The sequence below is a fragment of the Thunnus albacares genome, chromosome 1 (genome assembly GCF_914725855.1).
Source record: "Thunnus albacares chromosome 1, fThuAlb1.1, whole genome shotgun sequence".
NCBI lineage: Eukaryota > Metazoa > Chordata > Actinopteri > Scombriformes > Scombridae > Thunnus > Thunnus albacares.
In genome coordinates this window covers 4,312,270-4,329,034 of record NC_058106.1, presented here as the reverse complement: position 1 = coordinate 4,329,034, position 16,765 = coordinate 4,312,270, and the positions used below count along the sequence as shown (strand labels likewise).

The 16,765-nt window shown below is 38.1% G+C and overlaps 1 protein-coding gene across 1 annotated transcript; it reads right to left on the bottom strand.

Moving 5' to 3' along the window:
* Positions 1 to 3,307: 3,307 nt before the first annotated feature.
* lto1 (LTO1 maturation factor of ABCE1) lies at positions 3,308 to 8,147 on the bottom strand. The gene is made up of 5 exons (XM_044355243.1): positions 7,972 to 8,147; positions 7,567 to 7,672; positions 6,607 to 6,677; positions 6,300 to 6,417; positions 3,308 to 3,935 (listed from the first exon to the last, which is right to left on the bottom strand). The coding sequence occupies exons 1-5, from the start codon at positions 8,028 to 8,030 to the stop codon at positions 3,864 to 3,866; spliced, it is 426 nt and encodes a 141-aa protein (XP_044211178.1). The 5' UTR covers positions 8,031 to 8,147; the 3' UTR covers positions 3,308 to 3,863.
* Positions 8,148 to 16,765: the final 8,618 nt, after the last annotated feature.

Sequence of the window (16,765 nt, the reverse complement as noted above, 5' to 3'; positions counted from 1 at the left end):
GGAGAGGTTGGTGACCTTGTTTGATCCAAACAGAAGAACAGGAGTTTGACATCAGTAGAAAGATATTATAGGCCCACATGCAGTTTAGTCCAGTTAGACAAAAACACGCTCTACTTCTGTGGCACAATATCATTATGGTTGTAACAAAAATGGCGTCATTGTTGTCTTTGTTCTTCCTCTCAAAAGTTCGGACTCCTAAGCCAGTTGAATGCAACAATGTTTCATGGCATTTCTATATGCTATGAAACAAGACTAAAAGTCTACAGCCTCGCTAGCACCTCTGAGACTGGACTCTGGTAGCTAAATGCTAACATGCTCCCTATGACATTGCTAGCATGCTGATGTTTAGCAGGTTAAGTGTTTACCTTCTTCATCATCTTAGTTTAGCTTGTTAGCATGCTAACTTCACTAATTAGCACTAGATACTCATCACAGTTTAGGCTGAAATGCAGTATTTACGCCTGTTTGAGTAAATTTAGCTGAAAACTACAGTGCCCAGCTGCTACAGGAAATTACTCATACATTTAAAAAAAAAAAAAAAATCACATGTATCTGTGACTCATTTTTAAGGATTTACGTCTTGAGTAGGAACCATGGGGTTTGGGGCTGATCATAGACTGTGGGGAAGTCAGTATTGAGAGATGGACTAACACATTGTTCAATCTGCTTTTTATTAGGATTACTTTTTCATTGTCTGCATCTGCTGATAAAATACACTTACATTCAAAGTGACCACTTTATTGAGCATGGGAGTTCATTCTTGACCTTGGAAACATTAGTTTGTGCGCTTTTACCCGCATCGTATGGTCTTTCTCAGCAGATGGGAGTTTGTTCGGTTGTCAGAAATACTGTTTACTTCTCATCATGTGCCATAAGCATTGAACCTCGATCAACCAAGCAATTACAGCCACAATTAAGCAATTATGGCCGACGCTCAAGGAAATGTTATTATTATTGCAGGTATGTGGTCATGAACCAAAGTAACAGACAAACTGAAATTTTAACCTGATGATGGAACTACTTTGATGTGTGACAATGCCACAAGGGATTCTGTATAAACTCTCCTTAAATACCATAAATAACATTTGAATTCTGTAAACGGTATAATTACGTTGTATTTTGTATCATGTTATTTTCAAGAGGATTCAGTTACATGCACCTTTCAAGTGTACACAAATATAAAATTATGTGTTAAATTTTTTGAAATTTCTTACATTCTTAAAAATTATTGAGATATACTTGAGAAAATCCTAACCCATCCTTTAATTGTTAATAACTATATTTTAATCGCACTCATACCTGTTAGACAGGTTGTAAACAAACTTAACTTAGGGAGAGAGATTGAGGTAAATAGTAAAATTATTACCCGAATTGTCTGTTGTAAACATCCATTACAATGATATTGTGGTTCAGTCTGAACATTTTGATTTTTGTAGTAGTAAAATTAATGAAAAGCATTGGCTGCTCAGACAGTTCCCTCATTTCCATGTGGACATAACAACCACACAACAAGTGTGTCATCATACAATGTCATTGGCACAGGATATAATAAGAATGAGGAAATGAGGAAACTCCAGTGCTTTTTATTGCAGTATTCATTATTACTGTATTGTTTCCACCCAATCATTTTTTTTAAAAATTAAAACTATTAGCAGTGTCTGAACGTAATGTTTTCATTCAATAATTCAGCATATCAGCTATTTCTATAAAGTGAACATAACCACTGCAAAGAACAAAGATCATCCCAACATTAACAGAAATATAAGCATGTGTGAGTGTGAGTGTGAGTGTGAGTGAAAGAGAGTTTAGGATTGTTGCGAATATCACTGAGTGACAGCAGCGCCATCCAGTGGCTGAAAGAAGCATCTTTGGGCCAAAATGTTTTCATGTAATTGCTGTATATGATTAAAAGTTCACACTCACACTATATTAAAAGGACAAAACTGTCTTAACTTTTTCATAATGATAAAATAAAATCCCCCAAAGAGCCCAAAACCAACTATGAATTTATTGAACCGAGTGTGTATCCAAAGCCTGATAAATGGTATATCTTTACTTCCTCTGTGGAGCCTGCTGCACCTCTTGGTCTAAAAAGATCTAATCACAAAAAATAATAATAGAATTGTGTTACAAATTCTAACCCTTACCTCATGCCATGTTTTCAAACCTCTGACCAAGCCAAGACATTAACTTCTTTGTTAAAAGATTACAGCTTGTGATATTTTCATGATAATCATTTTGCACTCTACACCTCCACACTGCCATTCAATTACATAGATGAAGACTGTTCTGTATTGAGATAAAGCACTACTGACGTTATTTTATTGACTAATCAATTAATTATTTGGGCCCAAAAATTTAGAGAATAGTAAAAAAAATACCTATCAAAAGAACAACAGCCCAAAATCCAAAGATGTGTAGTTTGATATCATAGAAGAGTAAGAAAACCAGAGTGTATAGTAAAAAATAATAATTGTTCATTTGTACTGCACTTTTCATTCATAGTGAAACTCAAAGTGCTACAGTATTAATAACAAGAGTCTAAGGTCTGTGCTGTCCTTTGTTGTGTATATCCACATTGAAGAATCTGGAACCAGTGAATTTTGGTGTTTTTACTTTAAAAAATTACTTGAATGAATTCATCAATTATCAAAACAGTTTCTGATTTTGTCAGTCGACTAATCATTGCAGCTAACAAATGTGTAACACTTTCCTTCGTTGTAATGATTTAACTGTTGTGGGCTGAATTTACTTCAGTACTTGACTTAAGTAGCAACCCAACAATGTACAAATACTCCATTACAAGCAAAATTCCTGCATTCAACATTTCACTTTGGTAAAAGTTCATTACTTTACAGTAGTTTGAACAGGCAGAATATGAAAGTATCATGTTGCAGCATTGCTCCTTCCAAGGTGTAAAACATGTTTTATTTTATATTACTGATTAACATGTCAGCAGCATTTTATTGTTGTAGCAGCTGAAGGTTGATTTAATTTCAGTTACAATATTAAGTATAATGTGGTGTGCTTCATATGTAACAAAGCATATTTCATAACTCTTCAAATGTTTTGAATGTAAAACCATACTCTTTAAACTAAAATATAGCTGTTAAATAAACGTAGTGAATTAAAAAGTACAATATCTGCCTCTGAAATGTAGTTTAAAACAAATAAACAAGTAGCAGAAAGTACAAATACCTCAAACTTTAACATAAAGTACTTGAGCAAATTAGCTTAGTTACTTTCCGCCACAGCTGAAAACGACTGGACGAAGAATACAAACACTTCAACACCAAAGAGCAAGTCATGTTCTAGAATTTTATTTGTATTTTGCTGTTGTGTCTTTGTTCTGTAAATAATGTAAATCCTAACATAAGTCATCTTTGGTTGATGTAGTTTATTACTTTCTTAAATTTCAATTCATTCCCTTAAACACATCAATCACTGCAATGAATCCACTCTTTTACCACAGTCGTTTCTTTTTCCTCATCCTGGTTTCTGGACTCTGGATAGTTCTGTCAATCAGACAAGTCAATCCTACAGTCAGAAGTGCTTCCTTGTTTGGCTCAGCTCCAACTACAGACGTCTCCTCCCGTGTCTACAGTTTACCGAGAGCAGTGGACGTTTCTCGCAGCGCTGTGATCACTCTTCAACGTGTCAGACCTCCGGAACGTAAAAGGCAAAGATTTGTCTCACACTCACACAGTCACTGCTTCACTTCACCCTCTAATGAATTCACCGCAGACCAATCAGTAGCTGCCGTCTGTCTGACGTCATCAGAAGTAGACAGCTTCATTCTCTTGTCCTGAGCACGTGGGTCGGCTCTGCTCTTCTTCCTCCTCATCATCATCATCAGGAGAAATTCAGAAAGAAGTGCCACCTGATGTTTTGACGTAATCCTTGAAGTCAGTGGGGACGCTCAGCATAGAGCAGACCTGGACAACACCAGACAGCAGGTAGCTAGTTAGCAGGATAGTTGAGATGATGGAGATTCACAGGAGGCCAAGTTGGTATGTAAAACACTCACAGCCAGATTCAGATTAGACTGGAATTTGAACTGAACCTGGGTGTCTGCAGTAAAGTTAAATCTATACTTCTTATTTGTTGACATAGACCAGCAGTGTGTATCTGCTCTGGTACATTCTGCTCCATCAGTGTTACATTAGTGAAACAGCAAGGTACAGAAGGTCATTAGGTAGCAGCATAAAAAAAATGAACATTTTGGTAGAAGGCTTTGGAAGGACAAGCAGTAGAGCAGCTTGGATTTCTCTCTGCAGCTCAGTACACCAGGTAACTATCAGCAGAGGAGGGTTTATAGTCAACAGGCCTTCAGTTTCAGCACAGAGTGAAAGTAGAAAGTTTCTCTGTGCTCGTTGAAAATCCAATTTTAAGGGGCAGACCTACAAGCTTGATTTGTGACATCACGACTAGTTTGAGGTGGAGAAGGAGAGGGAGGAGATGCCATTTTAAAGAATTTAATGTGGTAATTACTTGGGATGTGCAGAGATCCCAGTATTTGTATTTGTATCTGTATTTGTTGAGGCAGCAAAATTATTTGTATTCGAATAAAAGTGGAAAGAGGCTTTAAAATCCTGTTTTTGTTCTTATTACACATTTAATTTCAGAAAATTATTATGATTACTGAGCTAAAACTTTATTCATCACCTCATTGCAGTCAGACCTATCTATTTGTACACCCATAACACAGAGACAGCACACCGTGTAACGTGTAGGGAGGAACTTCAAAGGCAATTATTGCTTTGCAATTTTAATTTGTTGCCTATTTTTTACAACCTAACTTTGTGGAAAGGAGAAGGGGAACAACAGTTTATGGAGAGTCTTTAAGAGCACTTTGCTTGTGTCAGTAGCTCAACTTTATCTCTGGGGAACACCCCCAACAAATAATTTTTAAGATATTTGTATGAAACAAATATTCGTATAAAACCCACCATTTGTGCTTTGCCGAATAATGTATTTGTATTCGGGCACACCCCTAGTAATTACTTTTGTTCAGGAAAAACCATATCAGACACACATTACTGTCCCAAACTGAGTATTTTTAGATATTGTAATACATGCCTGGTGAGTACTTGTAGTTACATTCTATTAATGACTTTGTACAGGTCAACATGGTGTCTGCAGGTCTGAGAAAGCCACATGTATCATGGGTCAGCATCTGGGAGTTCTTAATTTTATAATGTTACCAGGACTACAGACCAACACATTTGGTTTATTTCTAATTATTGATTAGGGATGTCTTGATCGTGTATTTCTTCCCCTGATCCGAGTGCTTTAATAGTGCGTATCTGCTGATATCGACTTCAATCTGATTCTTCTATAAACAGCAACGGAAGATATGCAATGTTGATTTAATTGTATCAGACACATTGAAATAACAGGTTAAGACATTTACACAAGCTACTTAACCCAAATACTGAAGGTCCTGCTTCAAAACTATTAAATTAATCATCTTAAATTATGGATAAGATATGAATGAAAGTTTAACTGGAGAATGTGACGCGATCCTCCGGAGAGAAGACATCTCACTCACTCACTCACTGAAGCAAACTACAATGCAAGATGCTGGCCTGACCACCAGGAGCAGTTTAGGGCACTTTGTACATGTGGACCACCTACCCTGTGATTAGTGGATGACGTTCTCTGATACCTCCTGCAGCATAAGGAGTGCAGGTGTTGTCTTTCACGTTCTGGAAACACGCCCCGCTAGCTCAGACTGAAGCGAGCGCTAGCTTACCGGGAACACCGAGCGTTAGCTACTTTAGCTAAATTGTGCTAACAGGGCGGGTATCATAATCAAGTAACGTTAAACTTAGTGAAATATTGCTGCAATAGTCTGACTCGGTGTGAGTCCTGGAGCTGTGGAGAGCAGCAGGTGAGCCAACTGTCAATCAACACCCACACGGTAGACATCAAAGCTACTATAAGTCTTCAAATCTTATTAATGGAGCAAGAATTTCCAAAATGGCCACCAGTACATTTATTAGAGGAGCTGAATTTAGCAACTGAGACCATAATGACTCGTTGAAAACAATTACTGACTTCATTTGTTTGTGCCTCTCTTCTTTCCACTCACTCACTGGTTCTCTTTACTGTGCCTCAGTAAAGAGAACCAGTGAGTGGCACACAATGAGGTGTCTTTGACAGTAAAGTACCTGGTTAGCATGGTAACGGTAAACAAGGGATCAGCAGCTGATCTGTATTGATTTAAATCAAATGTCTTGATCAGCCCTGATCCTGCAGATCCCTCACTATTACCAATTTCAAAACAGATAGTGTACCTGTCTAAACTTGGCACGAAGCTTGTCCATGTCCTCCTGCAGCTTTGGAGAATGTGGATCATCATAGGACGAGTTTTGGATCAAACCCAGGAGAGCCTCCAGTGTTTTTACACGCTTCCTGACAACACAAAGACACAACATATGAGTTTGATAAAACACTGGACTCAAAGTGAACTTCAATAAGTAAAATATCTCTGCTGTAGGTGCACTGAAGCTTCGAAAACTGAGCCTCTTCCATGATCAGTAAAGGGGTTGATAAGATGTACAAGAAAAAAATGTTGAAATAGAAATTTTAAGGAGGCCATACCTTGATTTGACATCTGTATTGTGTTGAAGGAGACATTTCCATGTGACGGCGAACCCGTAATAGAAGGAAATCTGTCAGGGGTTAGAGGACAAGAGAGGGTAAAGGGATTGTAGCTAACATGCTCAGTTCATTCATGAATGAAACATGCTGACAGGTTGCTAAATCTTGTCTGACTGTGCATTTAAAAAGGTTCACAATTTTTCAAGTGTGTCTTAACACAACAGTCAGGTGTCCAGGTTCCTCCTGTTCATACCGGCTATTAAAAGATCCCCTTCAAATGTGCTTTCATTGTAAGTGATGGAGGCCAAAATCCACAGTGTGTCCACACAGTCATTTAAAAGTTGATGTGAAGCTTATATGAGGCTTCAGCAGTCTGAGTTAGTCATATCAAGTTGATATCTGACACATTTACAGTCTTTTCACCATCAAATTCCCTCTTTGTGTTTCCTCGGACAGCTCTGTTGAGCTGCGGTGGAAGTATAGTAACAAAATGAGGGACTTTGGCGCTAAAAAGACTGTAAGGTTGAAAGACATCTACTTGATTTGACTCATTTGGATGCTGAAGCTTCATATTAGCTTCAGACAAACTTTTAAATACATTTTTGCACAGAAGGAGGACTGTGGATTTTGTCCCCCCATTATGTTTCAATGTTCATTTGGGTTTCTGACAGACAAAGTTGTGACCCCACTGTAATGGCAATGAGAAAACCATAGTGAGCGGTGTTAATTAAAGTTGAACTGTATTCATACAGAGGGATGTTTGGTAAATCATTTCAGTCATGGTCTGTGAGGTTCTTATTTAGGCCTATATCTAAAGAAAATTCAGTTAACCAACACATCTTGGATCCAGTTTGTGTCAAAACAGGTAAAGTGATGGCACTAAGCTAGATGAAACTATGAGAGATAAAAGCAGCATTCCACTGGAATGGCTCTATTGTCATCTTCACTGTGTTGACTCACCTCAGTGGACAGTTTGGCCCCATGAGAGGCCCCGTGTCTGCGGCCGTCCTGCAGCCCTCTGCGGGTCCCCCTCTCGAACCCCTCCCGGTAACCGTCCCCGCGGAACCTGAGAGCAAAGACCCGACACAATCACATCTCACTCAGCAGCCGTTACTAGAAACTACCTTCATCTGTTGGACGCTGGTTGGAGAGAGGAATAAAAGCTAATCGTAGTGATGGATATACCTTCACACACGGACACACGGTTGCTTTTTATATGACATAAAGTTAATTCCATAAGTTGAACTTTAACCGAAACATATACTTGTGTTTGTTTCGGGTTTATGCCAAATTGAGGCACGAGTCCTAGTAACACGTTTTCCACCAGGTAACCTATACACAACATTTAACGGCCAGAACACTCACCTCTCCTCCGCCATGATGATGCTATCAAACATGTCGTCATTCTCACAGCCGCCAGCCATCTCCACCTAATTTACAGGTGTGTTATATGAAAACACGTTCACAAAGTTTGGTCAGTCCTGTGCGCCAGATGCTTTAATCATCAGCGACGGAAACTGCGGGCTGTTAAAAGCTCACTGTAGGCAATATTTTCTTTCCTAGGATAGCGAAGTCATGACCCGCCCTACTCTGCCTCTGATTGGCTGACCTTGATATTCTTACACTAACCCTAACCAATGTCACTCCGCATGCCTAAACCTAGCCAACCCAATCAACGAAGGCAACGAGTACTAGCCAATCAGAGGTAGAGTAGGGCGGGTCATGACTTCGCCATCCTAGAAAAAAAAGATTTGGCTTACTGTAGTGTTTCCACTCATCAGCCGGCTGTGCCTCCTCCTTCATCGCAGCAGTGCTGCCCCCCAGCAGTCTGGAGGTGAATAGCCAGCCTTTCTGCAAGGCATACGGTGAGTGCACTTTCCACTCAGTGCTGGAAAATAAACTAAAATAATAATAATAATATTGCAGTTTGATTGTTATTATAAAAAAAAAACATTGAAAAAATAGTTGTTCCACAGTGACTCCTCAAGGACGTATGTGGACATAGTGAAAACCCTTGTGACCCAGTAATTGGCAAAAAGACAAAAATGATAAGAAAATAAATAAATAGCCTATACATAGACACTAGGGATGTGCAGAGGGCCCAGTATTTGTATTTGTATCTGTATTTGTTGAGGCAGCAAAATTATTTGTATTTGTATTTGTATTCAAATAAGAGTGGAAAGAGGCTTAAAAACCTGTTTTTGTTTTTATTCTGCTTTTCATTTTAGAAAATCAAAGTGATACAATAAGTGCTCATGAATAACCTACCTTATGAAGGAGACCACACTGGGTCTCAAACTGGAGTCTCTCAGATCATAGATGACTGCGCTGACTACTGAGCTAAAACTTTACTCATCGCCTCATTGCAGACAGACCTCTACCTATTTATACACCTATAACACAGAGATAGCACACTGTGTAACATGTAGGGAAGAACTTCAAAGGTGATTATTGTTTTCCATTTTTCATTTATTGCCTTTTTTTACAACCTAACTTTGTGGAAAGGAGAAGGGGAACAACAGGTTATGGAGAGTCCTATGGGAGCACTTCATGTGTGTCAGTAGCTCAGCTTTATCTCTGGGGAACACCCCCAACTCCGAGAGTGATGACCAAATAAGGAAATGTGTGTCATGTAGCAGGTGGATGTGACTCCCCTTATTGAGACTGCTGATAGACACAACAGCGGAGCAGAGGAGAGAGACTGAGATAGTGATGTAACTGACCTGCGCACTGGTATTTGACATGTTTTGTTTTTTTTCCTGAAAACAAATATTTTTTAAAACAAATATTTTTTAAAATATTTGTACAAAACAAATTTTTTTTAAAAACCCCACTATTTGTGCTTTGCCAAATAGCGTATTTGTATTTGGGCACACGCCTAATAGATGCAAGCACATCAGTAACTATTCATTAAAAGCAAACAATTTTACTGTCTTTTAACAAAATTAGCAATTGGTTAAGTTTTTCATATTCATGGTATCAAATAATATTTTAAATTTAACAGTGCTCAGATTAATTCTGCATCACATTCTGTCAAACTCAAGATGAGCAATAAGGATATATCAGCCTATACTCTTCACCTTGATCTCCTGGCAAACATACAGTAAAGCACCAGGTGTTGACACATACATAGTCATGTAATTATTATCACTTCTTTGAGATTGTCAGATTATGACTATTACCACATTTAAATCTGGACAGATTAGTTCTGTACACAGGACTGAGCAAAGAAAAAAAAAGCATTTTTAAAAACAAAATCAGTTTTAACAACCTTTATTATTACACCAAAGGTTAATATAAACCTCATCTTGCCAATCCTAAAGGCAAAAAACATGAACATAGTCTTGATTGATCTCTCTACGCCTGTGCCATTAATATGATCATCCACATCCATCAAGTGTATTGATACAGAGAATGGAAAAAATCTGGGTATCACTGAATGAAATAAAGTAGTCATTGTCTGTGTTTGGGCCATTTCTTTTCTCTTTTTGAATGAAGTGGACCCCATGTACCTGCGCAGTAGAGACACATGTATCACTAAGTGTCTCAGTGGCCTTAAATTCTTATGCATTTCCACTCATCTGTACAAATAAGTTAAAGCAGCAACAGTCATATCTGCTAGTTCTATCAACAGTGTCTAAGGGAAAACCTTTGAGCAAGACTACCCTGATCTTGCATCACAAGATGGATATTACATCTATTGTCATTCTGATTTTGATTAAATCCTCTTCATTATATTTTAGCTGGATTGTGACATTTAACAGCAGAGGGCGTTGTAAGACAAGTGAAGAGATGAGCTGAGGTTGCACCAGTGTGGCGTGAATCTGCTGAACTAACTTGTCTTTAGATTTTTGTCCTATCAGGGAGAGAGACAGCTAATAGCAAACATGAGCAGCTTTGATTGCTTATCATTGGTGTTGATAGCCTTTGAAAGCAAAATGTCAGTTCCAAGTACAAAAATGTTTTGATGCTACCGGGAAAGAGGAGGTGCCACTGTATGTCACTGAACCCCCATCTAGTGGTGTTTTCTCTCTAACAGCTGTGAAAACACAGCTGGAGGGTTTGGATGTGGGATGATCAGCAACAATAATACAGATTAGTGATTTAGTTTGACAAACATTTCTCTAAGGCAAAGTCACACACATAATATAGTGAGTAGAGGCAAGTGCAGCAGACTGCAGACCAGTGAAAAAAGAGAAGCTATAGCTGACCTTTCCAGAACATGGAGTTATTTTCAGACTGCTCTAATAAAACAGATCGGTTGGATCTATTAACTGATCCAACCAGAATTTAAAAATACTGAGTGTATCTTTCAGGTAGTGGCAGACTACCTATAAGTTCTTTATAAATTCCATAATTTGCCCAGAACCTAATAATTTAATAAAACTTAATTAAAGAATATGCACCATGAAAGCACAATCTAAAATAAAAATACTAAAAAGCAATTAAGTCTAGATTTGACACAGGGTAACATGATCAATATGTTTTATGGTTATGTTTAGGCATGCAGGTTAGGATAGGGAAAAATCATGGTTTTGGTTAAATATTGAAAAAGTCAGCAGTGAATTGAAGCACCGGACAGTACGTGGACTTTATTAATATTTAACCCAAACCACAATCCTTCACTGACCTTAACCAAAGTGCCTTTGTTGTCTAAACCAAACCACATGCTGGACTCAGGATACAAACCTGCTCTCTGGTATCAAGGTCCTGCGCTGTGCACCCACTGTCCACCCTGACCTTCCCATGATGACAGAGCAACACTTGAAACATTGCTAGAGAACATAAGGACAGCAATTATGTTTATTAATACCATACTACATACCAATGTAATGTAAGTCTGTAATCTCTATACTATTTTCATTGTTAGACATGATATCAAAATACTTTACTATTTTGTCCTAACAGAAAGTTATGCAATTTGTGCACCAATGGACATCAATCAAACTGTGTCCATTAAAGTTCACATGGAGAATCAAAATGTATGGATGGAGAATCAAAAATTTAAGAGGTATTTTTTTCTTCAAGATCTCCCTGGAGCTGTCTCACATAATCACAATTCATTTTTATTATTTGCAGCTGTTATGCCTCCATATCCCTTTTTGCATTGCATGTAGTGTCCAACAACAACACACTTTAAAAAAAAACCAAACACTTTTTGGTATGCAGAGTGATTTTTTGAGTATACTTTATTTTGTCATCCATAGACTCAAAACCTGTCTTGAATTAAGATGTAAAATGGGGCACAGCAGGAAAAGCACAGGTGGAACTGATCTCGTTAATGGGGACTGTGTTACATTTAGGTGTGCCAGCATGGACAACAGGCCTTTTCACTGAAGACATTCTGACATGTGACAGAAGAAAAAGCACAGGTGTAAATAATAAAATAATGATGGCTGAATTCCATTTTGCTGCTTCAGTTTCAGGGTCCTGGTATTGTGCATGCTGGCTCACTGTCACACTGTCATGGTTTACTGGGACACTTGAATAGAACAGAGCCATCGTTAATCTCATTAGTAACACCTGTGCATTTCCTACAATGACAAGTCAAAATGTCTGCTGTGAAACAGCTAAATGGAATTCAGCTGTTATTAATGGTATCAGTTACACGTGTTTGACAAGCAAATGATAATGACATCTGCTGTGTGAAAGGCTCAACAAAGTTTGAAGTTGACCTGTTGAAGAAATGCAGCCAATTGAATTTATGTCTCCTGTTTTAGGGATCAAATTATTACACCTCATGTACTTACACTGTGGTATAAAGTCTAATATCCTTTCTGTGAAGCTATCTTCTGCAAGTCTGTAACCTAAAGTATAAACATCTGCCTACCTCTGATATCTGAAAGTGATACTTTGGCAATTAAGCGTCGCACTTGGGGACTTGTGAGAGACAGATTTAAATGTGAGATCCTACAATTCCCATGATGCAACTCAACAGCATCTTTCCTCAAACCCTCCCTGCCTGTTGAACATTTTTATCTTTCAAATTCATGGATCAAGTCTGTAATGCACACTTGCTGTTGTAAATGTGTAGTCTCTGATCCCTAAGCTGATGACATCATCAGGGTCATTTTGTCAGACTTGACAAAAATCCTCCAGAAGACAACATCAACATCAACATTGATCTTGATGTGTAAAACTGTGAAGTGGCCTTTTAATTATTATATTTTCTGTTCAGCATTATATGGCATCAAGATGAGAATTCAACCATTTGACTCTATAAAAGACATCACATGCCCAAACTAAACAGTGAAGGAGTAGAAGAGTTAATCAATGCTAATAATGCTTTTTAGTTTTACTATAGCATTAAAGAAATATGATCACAGAGGGAATATTTCTAAATTAAGTCAGCACAAAATTTCCCTCCAGTCATCGCTCGTGTGCGTGTTTGCATGTGTGTGTAATGTGTGTAATGTCTTCTTTTGCTACTGAGCACGTGTGGACTCAAAAACACTGGCAGTACTCCAGAGCAACACAGCTGTGCAAATGGCAGCTGCTCTAGCCCAGTTTGTATGCACTGGGTGTTTGGTGCAAAGAAAAGGAAAAGCTTCACTTGAAGTCCATTGTGGTGATTTCCAAAAAGACTATAATCCAATCAGGAGCACAGATAACATGATATGTCAATCAAAGATGAAAAAGGTTTATTTTACTGCAGAGAGCGCCTTCAGCTGTTACCTGAGTCCATATAGCTACAGTATCAGACAGTGTTTACAAGGACCTAGTGACATTAATGATTTTGCACCAGTTTCTGTTTATGTACAGCACACATAATTCAAAGGTCATTTTCTGTTTTAGAAGAGATACCCTAAACTTCATAACATGTTTGCAAAGAGCTTTCACTTTTAGCAAAATAGATGTATGGACATGCTGGCCAGACTCCAGCAGAAAGAAGATTACAGCTCACCCACGTCTGACTCACCTGAAATGTTTCCAACAGTACAGAACATGAAGTGATGGCCAGACTCACAGGAAAGAACATCATTTGATGGATGGTCAACATGTAGGTCAACTTCAGTGTAAAGCCTTTAACACGTGGACTTAAAAATTTATAATGATTTTTTTTAAAAAGTTAGGAAAACTTTCATTGAACTTGAAGTGTGAAATTTAAATCTTGATCTTGAAAACAATAGTTTGACAAAAAAAAATTGTCCTTAAGACTTAAAGAGTAGGTGTGGATGATCAACTGAGAGCAAACCAAGCTTAGAAACATGTGATCTTATTTGAACACTTTGAGAATCATTCATAATCAAGCAATGATAGAGTGAAACTCAGCAGAAAACTTGTAGACAATAACTACGGCAACACACTTAAGCACATTCAAATTTAAAACACCAACCAGGTAACGCAATATCTCCATGGATACAAAACTGTTCAGTAAGCTCCACCTTGTTCGGCTGACCATGAAGTGCAGTGTTCTCCAAGAACTCTTTGTCTTCTTGATGTAATCTCGTAATCTTTGTCTTTGTAATCTTGATGCAATGAATCAGACAAATAACGGCACACATAGAGACAGTCTCTCCTCAAAGGCATTCATGGTGTTGCACTCGGTTGTACACAAAAAGTCACAGACACACAGTAGTTGGGTGACTTTCTCACCTCCGCACACCCGGCTATTTCAGAAAGTTACGAAATCACTGTTAGACGGTCTGACACAGACTTTTTTAAAGTATACTAAAGTGAAAAAGGGCAAACTGATCCAATCAAGTTGTAAAGTGAGAGTAGGTGTTTTGGGTAACCTGCAGGTAAAATTCATTCATTTTTTTCATAGACAATGTTAGACGACTCACAGTTTCAGACGGGCTTGAAACTCTCCTGGTTGAATCATCAGTACAAAAGATTAACAACAGTGTTAGAAAATATTTGGCTCTGTAAAAAAAATCAGAGGTACAAGCTTGTGTACATAAGGTGAGGTGTTAACTATGAAAACTACCAAGGTGCATTTTGATGAGAAACGTCAAATAGCAGAACTTAAAGTTCTAAAGTTAAATATCATGCTGTTAGGAAACAGGTTTTATAATATGCAGTTTAAATCAAATTATATCCTGATTTATTTTCTCTCAGTTTTAGATGAATCTAGCAACTATGAAGCGTTTCGAATTCACTCTGATTCACACTGCTGCCTGGATTCTTCTCCATAGCAATAGCAAGGCTGGGTACTTTAGTATTTAGAGCCTTTCACCATGAAGGCACTCACCTTACATCTGAGTTAAAGCTATAATATGTAACTATTTCGCAATTAAGAATGACTAGACCTATGTTGTATATTTTGTTGAGTTGTGTGCTTACATTATCCCAAATGTTCCGACAATTTTCAAACCCAGAGAAATCTATAATTTTAATCAAAGTAACGGTCTGTTTAATTTGTTTTCCTGTCAATGACGTCATACTGCTCTACCAAAGAGTATACGTGCACAGGATAATGATTGTCTTGTGTGCATGTGTCGGCGTTGTGGTTGTCTGCCACAATTGCGTCTACCAAAGAGTATACGCACACAAGATAATACGTTGTCCTCCAGAAGCTGTCATAAATTGACTATTATTTAGTTTTAAGCCGCATTTTTAGGATAACCTTTTCAGATCTTGGTCGTTTTTAACTATATCTTTTAACTGGATGAAGGATTTTAGCCATTGGACGTCTGGATTTTAAGTTACCAGAGAAACAAGTTGAGCAAACGTTAGCAGCAGCTCAGCTAGCAGCCTGTCCAGGACATCCTGTGTCTGCCCAACAACCTCGGAGAAACACTGGTTTTTAACAAGAAACTGCTTCTTTCAGTGTTTTTACTGGTTTTAATCCCTGTGTACATTTGTTTTAGAGAGGAGGAGACCTCTGCGGATAAGTTGCCTCCCGGTAAAAACATCCTGAACGTCTGGATCTGGTTGTTTAACAATGAAGACAACAACTCCCATGACCCCACGCTACTTCATAAGGTCACCAAGCTCTGTCTTTTGTTATTGTTTTGATAGAGAGACCCCTAGTGGCAGAAATTACATATTGCGTGTTTAAAGGGATTTACCTATGAGCATGATTTGTGACATCACAACTTGCGGTTGTCCGGTCTTGGTCCAGTGTGCAAACTTACATATTTGTGATGTGGAAACCGTCAGTGCACTTACAATGAGAATTTTAAGCAAAGTAAGAGACATATTGTGTCCAATAGTGAAACTTTTCAAACGAAAAAAATTCATAGATTATAGATTTTTCAGTGGCGAAGGGAGTAGATGTCATTTATATAATTTTAACAAGGTATTTTAAGTTTTTTGTGAAAAAAAAAACATATTAGACACAATTTTTATTTCAAGCAGAGAATTTTTTAATTCTCTCCCAATATGTCTGGAGGGGATCTTTAAGAAATAGAAATAAGAATTCAAGATTGGGGAAAAATTATTCAGGAACAGCAGCTACTACCACTCCTGGTAAACCTGAACATGTAGTTGCTGTTTGCATCAGGTATGTTCATCAGGTAGGTGCAGTATATTTAATTTCCATTACTGACCCATTAATTTGCAAACATCAGCTAAATAGCAATCCAGCATCAGCCGACAGGGCATGAAGCTAATATAACAGCTCCATAACAGACCCCTGCATCACTCTGAATCTTGTCATCTTGTAACGTAAGCACAAGGAATTATATCCTTTGTGCAAGATTTTGTGTCTTATGCATTCAATTCTGTCCCATTCGATGTAATTTAGGTCAAACATCTAACATATATCCTCAAATGACCACACTTAAGTTGAACCATAGTAACCTCTTCCTATGGCACAGAGGTCAGCGGTTATCCGAGAGGCGATAGACAAAGCAAACGTACAACTTCAAAAGAACCAGCTCTTCCTATGTCATCACAAGGGGGTGTGTGTTATGCTAAACATAGGAAAATAGGATGACTGTAGGAATGACATATTATACAGCACCTCCACCTTCCACCCCTGCCCAGCCCCAGGTGAAGGCTGAACAAACACAAACAGAATTATTCTATTTGTCCAGTTTGTTCAGATGAAAAGATGACATAAATGTCTTCAGAGGTTACTGAGTTCTGCTGATAAACATACACACTCATCTAAGTGACATAAACATACAGGGACATAATAAACACTTTTGATACACCCACGTGTGGAAAGGACGTGCAGCAAAAAGCATGCCCACACATTGTGCCAAACTGC